The 15,619-nt window shown below is 41.2% G+C and overlaps 1 protein-coding gene across 2 annotated transcripts in view; it reads left to right on the top strand.

The window, feature by feature from the left end:
- Positions 1-15,619, top strand: part of JMJD1C (jumonji domain containing 1C) — a 214,613-nt gene that overhangs the window by 186,223 nt on the left and 12,771 nt on the right. For both annotated transcript variants that reach the window (XM_060768929.2, XM_060768928.2), the window contains exons 17-24: positions 499-713; positions 1,303-1,581; positions 6,001-6,169; positions 7,452-7,542; positions 7,640-7,770; positions 8,611-8,733; positions 9,876-10,015; positions 14,917-15,093. In XM_060768929.2, coding sequence (XP_060624912.2) covers positions 499-713; positions 1,303-1,581; positions 6,001-6,169; positions 7,452-7,542; positions 7,640-7,770; positions 8,611-8,733; positions 9,876-10,015; positions 14,917-15,093 — 1,325 coding nt within the window. The remainder of the gene's footprint in view (positions 1-498; positions 714-1,302; positions 1,582-6,000; positions 6,170-7,451; positions 7,543-7,639; positions 7,771-8,610; positions 8,734-9,875; positions 10,016-14,916; positions 15,094-15,619) is intronic.

Genomic DNA, 15,619 nt, shown 5'->3' with positions numbered 1-15,619 from the left:
AGGCCCATGATCTACATTTTGCCCACCCTAATTTAGACCAAATATCCTCAGTCAGATCACATTATTTAGAGAATAATATTGAAAATACCTTTTATATAGTTGACTGGTTTATGAAGGATCAAATTCACTTTGTTTTGTTTTGTTTTGTCTCTGTCTGTTATAACAGACTGTGCTTTTTATTTCATTTTAGTTGGTTAACTTATAATTCGCATTTATATGTTGGGTTGTATACATTTTGTTAGCATGGATGTATTGTATTCGGGCATTGAATGTTTGCCTTTTATGTTTGGAATCTGCTCTGAGTCCCTTTGGGGAGTTAGAGCGGAACATAAATAAAGTTTTTATTATTATTATTATTATTAATAATAATAATAATAATAATATTAGTAAAGCAATAGCACTTCAGCTCTATTACAACCAGTATGAAATGCAGACTAGTAGTATTCATATTTGTGTTGTGTTGAATAGTTATGTATGGTCAATCTTTCTTCGTTGTAGAAAACAAAGATTGTCCTCTTGCAAAACATACAAAAGAAGAGCAGGACCAAGACAATTCAGAATCTCTTAACTACAAGATGTCAACCTCTTTGTCTCAAAACAATGAGCAGGGCTCAACTTTACGAGACTTGCTAACTACTACTGCTGGCAAACTGCGTCTTGGCTCTACAGATGCTGGCATTGCTTTTGCTCCAGTGTATTCAACAGGAACTGCAGTGAGTGTGTTTCTGGATATAGTAGAATGGGAAGGGCCTGTTCCGCATAGTTCAGAGAACACCGACTTGATTTGAAAAGAATTCAGTTCTCCACTTGTTTATAGAGGAAGATTGAGTGGGCTATTTAGGTGGGCCTGAATTTGCCCAGTGGATTATTTATGCCATATTATAAACCCTTTTTGAAAATTTAATCCATGTTTTTTTAAAAGTTGGTCATGTTGCTTAAGAGAATTGCTCCTCAAGAAATCTCATGATTTCAGCTAATTTATGTAAAGCAGAGGACTGTTCCAAATTCTTTAAGATGTATTAATTGTTATTAACTAATTTATAATTCAGATTGACTAATAAAAATTGAAGAAGTAATGTGTATGCATAAATCATTGAAAAAAATTAATAATTCAGATTTCGTTTCCTGTTATTACATGTGTAAATTTAAAGAGTATTCCAGTTCATAGGATCGGCAACAAATATTTGAACAGTGACAAACACTGTATACTGCATTACACTGTGTATTGGAGTTATTATTAGTACAATGCCTGTGGAGATTGAAATACTAAATGTTGAAGATCTCATTTTGTATTTCCAACAGAGTAGCAAAGGTGGAAGGACTATGCCAAACATCCTTGATGACATCATTGCTTCAGTTGTGGAAAACAAGATCCCACCAAATCGAACGCCAAAGATAACTGTAAAATCTGAAGTAAAGGATGAAACAAAGGATGAAAAAAAAGCTATCTCGGATGATTCCAGCACATTGTTTAGTAATGTTCCACATGCTTGGATCTGTGATAAGCATGTTTTATGGCTGAGTGATCATAAAAACTGTAACAACTGGAAACTTTTCAAAGATTGTTGGAAACAAGGAAAGGTATGTATTTGGAATTATAAAAAAGGAGTGGTAGAACAGCATATCTCTGCCTTAATTTCCAACCAGCTGTTTAAAATAAAATAAGGATTTAAATAGAGTTCATGGGGGTTCCAGTGAAAGTGCAGCAGCCTGAGCATTACCATTCAGTGTGCCTCTCCAGTTGCCACTTGTTTCCTCATTTGTGGCTTGAAGAATACTGTCTCATGATGTCCTGAAGCTATTTCAGACTATGTGAAAGAAAAGATCATAGACGCATAGAATCATAGCGTTGGAAGAGACCTCGTGGGCCATCCAGTCCAACCCCCTGCTAAGAGCAGGACAATCACATTCAAAGAGCCCCCAACAGATGGCCATCCAGTCTCTGTTTAAAAGCCTCCATAGAAGGAGCCTCCACCACACTTCGGGGCAGAGAGTTCCACTGCTGAACAGCTCTCACAGTCAGAAAGTTCTTCCTAATGTTTAGGTGGAGTCTCCTTTCTTGTAGTTTGAAGCCATTGTTCCATTGCGTCCTAGTCTCCAGGGCAGCAGAACACAAGCTTGCTTCCTCCTCCCTTTGACTTCCCCTCACATAATTATACATGGCTATCACATCTCTTCTCAGTCTTCTCTTCTGCTGGCTAAACATGCCCAGGTCTTTAGGCCACTCCTCATAGGGCTTGTTCTCCAGACCCTTGATCATTTTAGTCACCCTCCTCTGGACACCTTCCAGCTTGTCAATATCTCTCTTCAACTGTGGTGCCCAGAATTGGATACAGTATTCTGGGTGTGGTATGATCAAAGCAGAATAAAGGAGTAGCATAATTTCCCTGGATATAGACACTATGCTCCTATTGAGGGAGGATAAAATCACATTGGCTTTTTTAGCTGCAGCATCGCATTGTTGGCTCATGTTTAACTTGTCATCACAAGGATTCCAAGTTCTTTTTTGCATGTGTTGTTGTCGAGCCAGGAGTCCCCCATTCTGTATCTTTGCATTTCACTTTTTTTCTGCCTAAGTGGAGTATCTTGCATTTGTCTAAACTGAACTTCATTTTGTTAGTTTTGGCCCATCTCTCTAATCTGTCAAGATCGTTTTGAATTCTGCTCCTGTCTTCTGGAGTATTGTCTATCCTTCCCAATTTGGTGTCGTCTGCAAACTTGATGATCCTGCCTTCTAACCCTTCATCTAAGTCATTAATAAAGATGTTGAACAGGACTGGGCCCAGGACAGAACCCTGCGGCACTCCGCTTGTCACTTCTTTCCAGGATGAAGAGGAAGCATTGGTGAGCACCCTCTGGATTCGTTCGTTTGACCAATTACAGATCCTCCTCACTGTAGTTTTGCCTAGCCCACATTGAACTAGTTTGTTTGCCAGAAGGTCATGGGGAACTTTGTCGAAGACCTTACTGAGATTCAGGTTCGCTACATCTGTAGCATTCCCTGCATCAACCCATCTTGTATCTATCGAAAAAAGAGATCAGATTAGTCTGGCATGACTTGTTTTTGATAAATTTGTGTTGACTATTAGCGATGACTGCATTTGTTTCTAAGTGTTTGCAGACCACTTCCTTAAGAATCTTTTCCAGAATCTTGGTATCGACGTGAGGCTGACCGGACGGTAATTGTTTGGGTCGTCTTTTTTTCCCTTCTTGAAGATTGGGACCACATTGGCCCTCCTCCAATCTGATGAGACTTTTCCCATTCTCCAAGAACTCTCAAAGATGATTGCCATAGGCTCTGAAATGACTTCCACTAGTTCCTTCAATACTCTTGGGTGTAGTTGATCTGGCCCTGGGGACTTGAATTTGTTTAGAGTGGCCAGGTATTCCTGGACGACTTGTTTTCTATTTGGGTTTAGTTTTCCCCTATTATTTCATCCATTCCATATTGCTGAGGTTTAGGATGGCTTTCTTATCATGGGAAGAGTGAGGCAAAGAAGGTATTAAGCAGTTCTGCCTTTTCTCTATCCCATGTCAACATTTCCCCATCTTCTCCTCGTAGAGGCCCTATAGCCTCCTTTTTCTTCCTCTTTCTACCGATGTAAGCAAAGACGCCCTTTTTTATTGTTTTTAATGTCCCTGGCAAGCCTGAGCTCATTTTGTGCTTTAGCCTTGCGAACCTTCTCCCTGCAGGAATTTGTTTGAATACTTCAGTGATTTCTCAATTTTTCCACTTTTGAGTCTTAGCCCGGTTAGAAGTTCTTTGGACATCCATTCTGGCATCTTTGCATTCGTTTAATTTATTTTCCTCTTTGTTGGCACTGTTTGCAATTGTACCTTGAGTATTTCATTCTTGAAAAAGGCCCATCCATCCGTAACTCCTTTGTCTTTTAGTATCTGTGTCCATGGATTGTTGTTCAGTATTTCCTTCATTTTGCAGAAGTCAGCTCTCTTAAAGCCCAAAATGTGGGTTTGACTTGTCTTGGTTTAGACCTTCCTTTGTACTTCAAACTGCAGGAGCACATGGTCACTTGCCCCTAAGTATCCTACCACTTTAACTGCATCAATCAGGTCCTCTGCATTTGTTAGGATGAGATCGAGAGTAGCTGATCCCCTTGTTGCCTCTTCTACCTTTTGGACCATAACATTGTCTGGTCTGGAAATGACGGCTTCCATTCCTCTGAGGAGGGAATCACCTACTACTAACATCTGTTTTCTTTGAGGATTCACAGGGGCCCCTTTGTGCAAGGCAGTGTGTAGATCCCCTAAAAAGTGTCCCTGTTGAAGTGGATTGTGTAGGTATAAAGTGTTGTCCTCCTCCTTGCCATCCCCGATGCATTTGTCAAAGCCAATTCATTGAGATACATTCAGGAGCCCGTCATTCTCCTGAGTGTGCTCTTTTTGTGCCTTGTCTATGATTAGGGAGGGAGCATCTGTGTGATTGTGTAAGTGTGAATGTAGTGAAGCATCGTCCCACTCGGGGTATCCTGCACACATTGATCAAGAATGGTCCACTGAGTGATATCTAAGTAATTGTGGTCATCCCTAAGATGATGTATTTCCTGATCAGGTGTTAGTGGAGTAAGAATTTGGAATCTGTTGTGTAACTCCAGCTGAGTGGAAGGAGGCTGGATGGTCCTGTGTCTCTTTCTAAGGGTGACATTCTTCCAAGCCTGAGGGTTGTCTACAATTGAAGTGATCTCCCCATAAGGTTCCCTATCACGTTTGGGTTCGTGTGATGTGGATTACGTATCTAGAACAGTGTGCTGTGCGGTGTCAGAAAAGCACTCGAGTTCCTGAATGTCCTTAAGGATCTTGATTCAGTCCTCGAGTAGTGGAATTCGAGGGATTATGCACTGCCTACAATACTGCTCATTTGCTCACGTTGCTCTACCACCAAGGCGCTTCCTTATCAAGAATATGTTTCTTTTTTTCAGTATTTTAGCTATAACTTAGCAAGAGGAGCATATTAGCCAGATAGAAACAAGGGAATTCAGTCATGAATGGAACTTGGCTGACAGCAACAGCCAATCACTTGCTTCATCATCATGAATTTATTCCCCACCTCTCCCTGAGGCGGGATGTGGCAATATTGTTCCAGTTTTGCCCTGTAAATAAACAAAAAACAGACTGTATTTCATCATTAAAACTTTAAACATATGTTAAGAATTGAAATATAACACACATTACCTTTTATCATATATAAACCGCAAAACTAGATGCAGATTATCTCATCTGCATTTAGTTTTGCGGTGTGTGTGATAAAGGTAATAAAATATGGTCCTGCCCTTTTTAGTGTTGTGAGTTTTCCCTTGCATAGGAGTCCCTGAAAAATACACAGATTGCTCCCCAAGAATACAGGTGCAGTTACCTATGCTGAATACTGGCTTCATTCTTTTCTTGGAGACTTTAGAAGTCTCTAGCTTAATTCTCTTTCTAGAATGTGCTTTTGAGTCTAAGTTTATATATCTGTGTCTAGTTTCTGGAAAGTATTTTCTTTAAAAGATACACAGAATGCGAGCATGGGTCAGTCTCATGACTGAGATGTGACTTCTGGCCAGCTACCAAGTTTTTCTACAGAAGGAATCAAAAGTACCTAGAGATCATATTATTGCCAGGCAGCTAATATTTACATAGAAATTTGTGTCAAAAGAAGTTTGTTAACTGTATAAGCTATATATCTTTCTGGAGCACTTTGGTGGAGAGTGACTAATTAAGAAATAATGTGATGATGATGATGATATATGCAGCACACAAAATTTTATACAAACTATATGTGAGAGCTCTTTCATTTTTTCAGGTGTTCTGTTATGGCTGTGACAAGGCTTTGTGTTAAATTTAAGCTGTGAGAGTTAGGGTTTCAAATATATCAAAACAATGATCTCAGAACTCCTAGTAATATAAGATCAATTGCCTTCCAAACTTCGGCACAGACAGATGGCTCCATTCAGCGTTTTAAAATGTGTTTGTGTTTTGTTTCTCTTTGCTTTGTTTTCTAAGCCTGCATTGGTGTCTGGGCTGCACAAGAAACTGAATGCCACCTTGTGGAAGACGGATATTATTAGTTCGGATTTTGGTGATCTCAAGGCTGATCTCTTGAACTGCAAAGACAGCATTACTTCAAGCGGCAGTGTCAAGGAATTTTGGGATGGCTTTGAAGACATTTCAAGTATGTTGCATTTTGTATAGAATTGCTGCAATGCTAAACAAAGTGTATGTGTGAAAGTAACAATGCAGTCCATAGCAGATAAGATATGCTGAATTAAATATCTCCCAGCCAAGTGTTATTGGCAGTAATTCCAGATTATCCTTGCTCTTCCTTAGCTTTCTGTTGGCATTGTAGCTGTGTTCCTTGACTGGAGGAGGAGTGAATCAGGCTTAACCCAGATCCTCCCTCACACCCCTCTCTCTGACCCTTTGTCAAGTCTTCTGGCAGCAGAGCTTCCTACAGAGCAGCTGTGCTAGCAAATTTATGTGTTAGCAAGTTTCTGAATCAGTTCAAAAAAGCGAGTAAAACTGGCAGAAGGACAATTCTAAACAGCACAAGAGTTCAGTTAAATAGTGTGCAGCCTTTTCTAAATAACATCCACAGCAGTTTGGCAGTTCAGTCATTTTAACGTTTTTTAAATCTCAAATCCGGCCTTATTATATGTTTTTGCCTTGATGAAGGATTGAGAAAGATCACAGCCACTGATAATCTCCATTGATGCACATGAGCATCATTCTGCACAATAACTGCAAGAATTCCCACCAAACTTAAGATTTTTGTTGGTTGTAGATGACTTATACTATTCTTGTCAGCGAGCCTACGCCAGTTAGAATTTAGATTTGACTTTACCCATTACTGTGTAATAGTTTGGCTTTCCCTATGAAACCTTCTACACTGCCATATACAATCCAGATTATCTGCTTTGACCCATATAATCCAATTCAAAGTAGATGATGTGGATAATATGAGTTCACAGTGCCATACAATCCACTTCAAAGCAGATAATCTGGATTTTATACAGCAGTGTAGAAGGGGCCTATGTCACATGGACCTAAATCTATTTGCTAGTTCCCATTATGGAAACCTTGTTCTTGTAAATATTGCAACCTTATTACTTTACTACAAAGAAAAGCCTCCTAAGGAAGAGATAGCATTGGTCTATGTGTTTTTGTTCTTTTTATCACTGTGGGCTACTGGTGCTGGGTCACGCTGCTGCTGCTGCTAAGTTACCCTGCTATACTTTTATGAGGAGGGTCTTTTGTTAATAAGCCCACTTGCCTAACAGAAGGATCCTTTGAAACAGCATGGAAGAATCTGTAGAGAGCTGCAGGAGGAAGAATTTGTGCAAAGCACCTTCTAAAGTCTTTGGCAAGCAGCAGAACAGAGCCCAATATTAAAAATATTTTTTCTCTGTCTGATAATGTTTTTTGCATAGCACATTCACTGATCTGTGTGTTTGCAGAGCGGCAAAAAATAAAATATGGAGAAACTGTTGTACTTAAATTGAAAGACTTACCTTCAGGTGAAGACTTCAAAACCATGATGCCAGCAAGGTATTTCTTTTTACGCATAAACTTCATTGGTTTACTTGTGGTTTTTACTTTGCTTCCAAATATTATGCACTTATTACTTTCACTTGTGTTTTGACAGATATGAAGATTTATTAAAAAGTTTGCCACTACCCGAATATTGTAATCCCGAAGGAAAGCTCAATTTGGCTTCATGTATGCCAGGTTTTTTTGTGCGTCCAGATCTAGGACCCAGATTATGCAGTGCATACGGTAAGAAAATCACCAACAATGTGTCAGCTGAAAGGATTTTGTCCTCAGGATAAAATAGCCTTTTTGCATGATTGAAAATGTTACTGCCAAAAACGCAAAAGTGACAAGTAGCATAAGAAGAATTTAAAAAGATAGAGGAACTCTCTAGGAATAGCAATTGAACAATTCAAAAAAGCAGGACAGTTTGTGGTCATAATGGCATGAAGAAATTTCATGGAAAGGAGAACAAAAGTGAAATAGCTTTTCTATAAGATGAAGAGGAAGAAAGTGCTTTTCATATCCCGAGATCAGTTAAGTCATACTAATATTTGCGATAAAATAGTATAGATAGGCAAGAAGCTATCAGCATGCAGTATGCAGGGTATATATTCTGCTGCTTGCATAGTTTATCCAGTCCTATACATGTGTATTGAATCCAATGGGCCTTATTCCCAGGTAAGCCCAAATACTCTGCATTCAATGGATAAACGTTCAGTGCATTACATTTTTATCTTCATATATTCCGTGGAAAATTTGTTGTGCATCTTGGTAGTTTATAAATCAGAAATTAATTTAGAAAGCCACATTCTTCAAGTTACAAAACATTGACATTTAACAATTGTGCTCATTTTGTTTATGAAATACCAATGGGAGAGAGTTGTCTTTGATAATTTTCATCTTACCATGTCAGAGATGTGGGTAATTTTTGTCTTTGCTTGGGTCTTTAAGATTGTTTTACGTATAAACTAGGTTTATTTAGAAAATACATTTCAAAAGAAAACATTTTAGATTTTACATGTATGAAAATTTAAGAAACAACAAAATGCCCTTCATTGTAGCTGTATGTTGTCTTTGAAAAAGGTGTAATGGCTGCTAAAGACCATGATATAGGAACTACAAATCTTCATATCGAAGTATCTGATGTGGTGAACATCCTTGTCAATGTTGGCATAGCAAAAGGAAGTGGGGTCCCTTCTAAATCAGGTAAAGGTTCTTTCAAAAGCTTTGATAAATTGAAAAAAATGAACTGACCTACTCAAGAAACCATGGCCCAAAACCTCCTATTAGTCCTGATTAAAGTAGACTTAGTGAAGCCATAGATTTACCTACATAAACTCACAATTCTGTAAGGAGACCCCGGTGGCGTAGTGGGTAAAACCCCTGTGCCGGCAGGATTGAAGACCGACAGGGAGAGGCGGATGAGCTCCCTCTATCAGCTCCAGCTCCTCATGTGGGGACATGAGAGAAGCCTCCCACAAGGATGATAAAACATCAAATCATCCGGGCATCCCCTGGGCAACGTTCTTGCAGGCGGCCAATTCTCTCACACCAGAGGCGACTTGCAGTTTCTCAGGTCACTCCTGACACGACAAATAAATAAATAAATCTGTAATTGACTGAACAAATCTAATCTAGTTGGGACTAACTAAAGAATGTCATTCAGTATATACACACAATTTCCTGTAAACAGGAAGGCAATATCTTTGGAGTTTCATCTAGTCCTTGGGCTTCCACAGATAACCTTGCAATTTTCCTTGTGACACCACTGTTTGATGTTTCTCAGGTTTTACACCAGTTTTTCCCAGAGTTGTTGAAATACTGTTTTCTTAACTGTTAGCAGTAAGAGTTTCAATCTGAGTGCCCCATAAATCAATTCTTTATGACATTTTAAACAACTCTTTTTCTCGTTGAAATTATTCTGCTTTTCCATGATCAATATTTTTGCATGATGTCTTGAGCAAATAACTAATGATGTCATTCCATTAATGGAGATGACCCACTCCTGCACATCTAGGTCCAGAATGTGCAAGAGTGCAAGGTGATGTTGTTGTGCATTGGCTGAACATCTGCTCATTTAGCCTCCTACAGAATCAGTTTTACTATTGGTAACATAGCTACCAAGAGTGCTACTATTTCTGCAGCTGTAAAACCAGTGGAATTCTGTTAGCAAAGTTGCACCAGTTTGGTAGAGCATCCAAAAAATAACATCCACTGGCATATCTTCCAAGAGTCCAGGGTCACAATTACCCACAATATGGGTGACAAGTAAGACTTCATGGAGCTATAATTTTACATAAAAAAGAGTTTTCCAGCTGTTGAAAGTTATTTCATTTGTGAATTCTCAGGGGTATTAAAGAAGTTTGAAGAAGAAGATTTGGATGATTTTTTAAGAAAAAGACTGAAGGATTCAAGTGAATTACCTGGTGCTCTGTGGCATATTTATGCCAGTAAGGATGCTGACAAGATAAGAGAATTTCTACAAAAGGTTAGATTTGTAAAAGTTGTATGCATTGTTAGCATTTAATTGTTTTTAACTTTTCTGTTGCACTTTTTAAACTTAAGTGTGGGATTGTTCACCGCCTTGAAAACCCACAGGGAGAAAGGTGGGACATAAAAGTTAATAATAATAATTTATTTTACTATATATGAGGTGTATTCATTAGAAATTAAATGTTATTTTTCAGGACTAATGTGTAAAGATTTGCATTATCTCTAAACTCAAATTCTATAAAATTTGCTGTAAAATAAGCATAGTGATGCTGTAGTTAAGTATTGTTTGTTTAGAACATTATCTAAATCCTGCTGCACATGATCACACATTTGTATTGTGTGCTGAATATACAAATGGTTGGAAGCCTTAATTGGTGGTGAGTCCACCTGTCATGTTCACATAGTGACATTAATGTGATAATGCAAATTAATGTGCAAATCCAAAACATCTTGAAATCTTGCCTTATATAAATAAGCTTTTTCTTTGTGGACTCTGTGAATGCACACATGTGGAGTATCTGCGCCTGTGGAGGCTCTAACAAAAAAATTCCTAAGTTTAAAACCAAAGTTTTGGTGGTAACCCTGCCCAGTCCCCTCTGCAGGGCATAAAGGGCGCCCTGCGTGCACGCTCCACAGTTCCTGTTTTTCCGCCGTAAAGCTCGCTTCGGAAACTTCCTTCGCAATGTCTACAACATGCTTCAAGCATTGCTCTCAATGTTCAGGAATGTTCCTAGACTCCGACAAGCAATCAAAGTTCCTTCTTTGTCTGGGCGAAGCCCATGTTATTTCTTCCTGCCACCACTGCCAATTGTTGACAGCTCAAGCTAGGAAGAATAGGGCTGCTCGCCTCAAGTACCTTATTTACCAACAAACTCTTGCTCCTTTAACATCGACATGTCCATTGCCATCGGAGCCGTTGACTTTGTTGGCGGCTCAATCGCTGGTGAAGCTTGGATCAACAACTTCACTGCTTCAAAGTTGTTGAGACGAACGAGACAGTCGAAGTGGCCATGTACCCTTACAACAGAGACGGTACAGCCTCGACCTTCGTTGACTTCAAGCTTGGTGGCCTCTGCTTGATCCACGAGGTCTACCGTAGTGACGCCGCCATCTTCGACGCAGATGCAGATTGCATTCAAGATGGCGTATGACGAATCTCGCCGAGCACCGAGGGCCCTACCCCATTCGTCCTCCTCTTCATCGTCAAAAAAGACTACTACTGCCTCCTCGACCACCTCGTCCGGTCAATTTTCACCTCTTCCTCCAGCGCAGCCACTGAGGCCTCCCCTGCCCAAAATCCTTCTGATGGTGGCCTCCTGGAGCTTCCGGAATCCCCAGTCCGGTCAGATGAGACAGTTGTCCAGGTGATTCAGCAACCTCCACCCATCCAACCTTCGGCCAGACAAGAACTTTTCCTGGCTACTTTGACACCGGAAAAGGCGGGCAGACAGCTTGTTTGGCAAAAACAGTTCAAGCTTCAACATCGAGGCAGCCTCCCCCACCAGCTTTTCCTAGGCCGCCACCGCCTCCACCACTGGTAGCTTCCTCCTCTTCTCCTTTCCAATCTGAGGATGAAGACCAAAACAAAGACATTCCTGAATCTGTTTATTCCTGGTCGGTCCTTTCCCTCAGCCTCGACCGCTCACCAACTCATGATGCCTATGGGGTCGATCCTCCTTCACCGACAGACAATGTTAGAGTCTTTGCAGACCAAATGGTTTGAATGGCTGAAACACTGGGCTTCGAGATCAAGCAGACTTTGAAGGCGGTCACTGACCCTAAGATCATCTGGGGAGGCCCTGCTCTCTGTCCCGCCTGCATCACAGGCGCGCTTGGCGGGAACAAGAGACAGGGCCTTCTCAGTGGTGGCCCCTCAGCTGTGGGATGCCCTGCCTGCAGATATCAGATCGGCCCTCTCCCTACTGGTGTTTCGGAGGAAAGTGAAGACCTGGCTGTTCGAACAAGCATTTGATTAAACAGTGTAATTGAACATAGGAATACGGAATAATGGATGATGAGATTGGATTCTGATTTTACTGTTGAGGCGCTAATGATTATTATACTGATGTTTAATGATTTATGTTACAATTGTTTTTAATTGCCCTATACTTGTTTCGTGATGTTTTGTATCGATGTTGTTCACCGCTTTGAGTCACCTGAGGGCAGAGAAAAGCGGTATATAAATAAAGTAAATAAATAAAATAAATAAATAAATTTAAAAGAGTCCAGTCGGTGGCTCCTCCTGCTCCACTCCTTCCATTCCTGCCTTCTTGATGTAATCCAGACATCCTGGAAGACTCCGTCCTCGATACCACCTACTTCTAAACGAATTGAGGCCCTGTTCGATCATTGGGGTCGTCCAGATGTCGACCTCTTTGCGTCTTCCTCGGTACAGAGCCGAGGAAGACACACAGCTTCCTCGGTACTGAGCCCGCCTTCCCCCGAATCCAGCGTCAGGATGCCTGGGAGATGCCTTACTTCTTGACTGATCAGAAGACTTCCTCTACATGTTGCCTTCCTTTCTTCTGATTCTCAGAATGGTCAAGAGGTTTCAGGCATTTCGGGCCAATTGCATTCTAGTGGCACCTGCATGGCCTCGACAGACTTGGTACCCGGTCCTTCTTAATCTCCCAAGCCCAGTGTTACACGCTGCCCCGTTGACCGGATCTCACAAGAGAGAACGGTCTCCTTCTCCACACAGATGTCCTCTCTCTTCACCTGATGGCCTGGAGGATAACCTTCTAGCATCCCTTCAGCCGGCCATCCAGTCCATCCTGAGGGCTGCTCCCAAAGCAGCTACGACTAAGGCCTATACCTACCACCTCTCCCGTCTTCATTATTTCCTTCGAACTCAAGGCGAATTGACTCTCCCACCGTCAGTACTGATGATTCTCAACTTCTTCCTTTTTCTGGCCAAGAAAAACCTTAGCCTTTCATCTCTAAAGTTCTACCTCGCTGCGATCTCCTGGCAAGTCCAGCAACTTGACGGTGAGTCCCTTTTCCATAATCATCTGGTGAAGACCTTCCTCACCTACACCCTCTGGTCTATCCACCCACCCCGGGATGGAGCCTCGACCTTGTCTTGTCTTGCCACTCCACCCTTCAAGCTGCTGGTGACGATCGATCTCTGTCTCCTTTCCTGGAAGGTTGCATTCCTTGTTGCGATCACGTCGGCCTATCGACCATCTGAGCTTGCCGCCCTTCGGGTCGATGAGCCTTACTTGCTCTTCCACTCTGACTGGGCAATTCTTCGGACAGACATCACCTTCTTGCCAAAGGTTGTCTCCTCTTTTCATGTCAACGAAGACATTGTCCTCCCAGCTTTTTTCCAAAATCCGTCCTCCCCGACAGAAAGATGTTCATCGTGCCCTTCTCTTTTACTGGGACAGAACCCGTCTATCCCGTAAGAGTCCAAGACTGTTTGTGGCCTATGCCCCTGACAAGTTGGGACTCCTCAATTCCTCCCAGTGTCTCTCAAACTGGATCACCGCTGTGACAGAACTCTGTTATGAACTTGCCCACCACCCACTTCCTCCGTCAGTCCGTGCTAGGTCTGCTAGGAGGATGGCCGCCTCCAAGGCCTTCTTAAAGGGCATACTGCTGGACTCAATCTGTAAGGCGGCCATCTGGTTGAATCCTCTGACTTTTCTCTCTCTTTATCGGTTGGACACAAAAACTAGGAGAGACACTGCCTTTGGTGTATTCTCTTCACCTGTCGCCTTAATTCCTTTTCTGGTATTTCCATACTTTCAAGGATGATACACTCACACGTGTTATGTTTCTGTACTGTACACATTTTATTGCATATAACAATTTTCATTGATATACCGCATCATTTCCTCCTAATTATGAGTCAGGAATGTTTTTCTTTCTTCCTCTTCTCTGTGTTCCCAGTTGCTTTTACTGGTCACTGTTTTTCCCCTTCGGATTCCTCCCTGTGGTGGGAGTGAAAATGTTGTCAGAATTTTCTTGCTAATGTTCATTTCTACTTCGTGTTCCATTGTTGAAACACACCTAAGCTCAGCCCAATGACTGAAACCATAGCCTTTGTGTTACTTACTACCGTTATGGGACTGTGTTTCCTTCCTGTCAGACTAACTGGGCCTTTCAGGGCCTATTGTTTTTATACAGTAGGCCCTGAAAGAACATGACCATTTTTTCATTCTTTACATGTATATCTTGTTACCTTTTGCACCTCCTGGCCTTCTTATGGCCTATTATGTGCCTATTTAGCCTCTGAGGCTATTGTTCCTACAATAAATCATGTTTTGGTCCTCAGTTTGCTAGTCTCCACATGTGTGCATTCACAGAGTCCACGAAAAAAAATCACAGGTTTCTCACCTGTAACCATGTTTCTTCAAGTGGTACTCAAGTGGTACACAAACCTGCCCGGCCTCCCCTTGGGACAAACTTCCTCCTTTCTTGTTGCCTTTGCGGCGTAGGAGCGTGCGCGCAGGGGACTGGGCGGGGTTACCGCCAAAACTTTGGTTTCAAACTTGGGAAGTTTTCCGTTGGAGCCTGCACGGGCACAGATACTCCACATGTGTGGATTCACACAGTACCACTCAAAGAAACATTATTACAGGTGAGTAACGTACCAATTTCATTTTCTCATGGGCTATTTTTTTAACAATATGGAGGAGCAATCCACTAACTCACAGATGAATCCCTGAGCAGATCTTCTGTGTGTTATATCTGCCTAGCAAGATTTTTATTATTGTTACATGCTTGTGATTAGAGATATGCCCTATCCATTTTTAATTTATGATTATCAAGACTACTTGTATAATTAATGGATTGTTTTGAGGTAGAACTGAGAAGTTCCTAGTGACTTATCTTTTTATTTTGCAGATGTACATTTATAACATAGAACATTATATAACCATTGTATTACAGGTAGGAAAAGAACAAGGTTTAGATGTTTTACCAGAACATGATCCAATTCGTGATCAGAGTTGGTATGTAAACAAAAAACTACGTCAAAGGCTGTTTGAAGAATATGGAGTTAAAACCTGTACTCTTATCCAGTTCCTTGGTGATGCTATTATTTTACCAGCAGGAGCACTTCACCAGGTAAAATTAAAACCTGCCTATATGTTTCCTATACAACTTTGTGTATTAGTAATTTAAGCAGTGAGTCTGTTTTACTGAAAATAATTTCAATATGTTGAATGAAGAACAAATGGTAAGTTTGGTTTAATGCTTTGCAAATCATGCAATTTCTTTTTTTAATCTAACATTATTGTATTCCTGAAGTTAATGTGGCTCTATCTATTGTGCCTTATCTGTAATGACATTCTAAAGAATGTTAGATCATAAGAACACATCGTATTCCCTGAGGTATATGAAAACATAATTGAAATACTGTAGAGCCTCATTTATCCAACATGGTCGATCGTAAACCGGATCGGGGTATAGGGTGGCAACCTGTGCTGGATGGGGTTATACTCCCCCTGAAGTCAGAGGTCCGCAGTTTGGGAGTCCTCTTGGATTCATCTCTTACGCTTGAGGCTCAGGCGTCGGCGGTGTCCGGAAGGGCTTTTGCACAATTGAGACTCGTGCGCCAACTGCGACCATACCTCGGAAAGGCTGATCTGGC

This window comes from Anolis sagrei, chromosome 3 (assembly GCF_037176765.1).
Source record: "Anolis sagrei isolate rAnoSag1 chromosome 3, rAnoSag1.mat, whole genome shotgun sequence".
Classification (NCBI taxonomy): domain Eukaryota; kingdom Metazoa; phylum Chordata; class Lepidosauria; order Squamata; family Dactyloidae; genus Anolis; species Anolis sagrei.
This window is presented reverse-complemented; position numbering and strand designations above follow the sequence as displayed.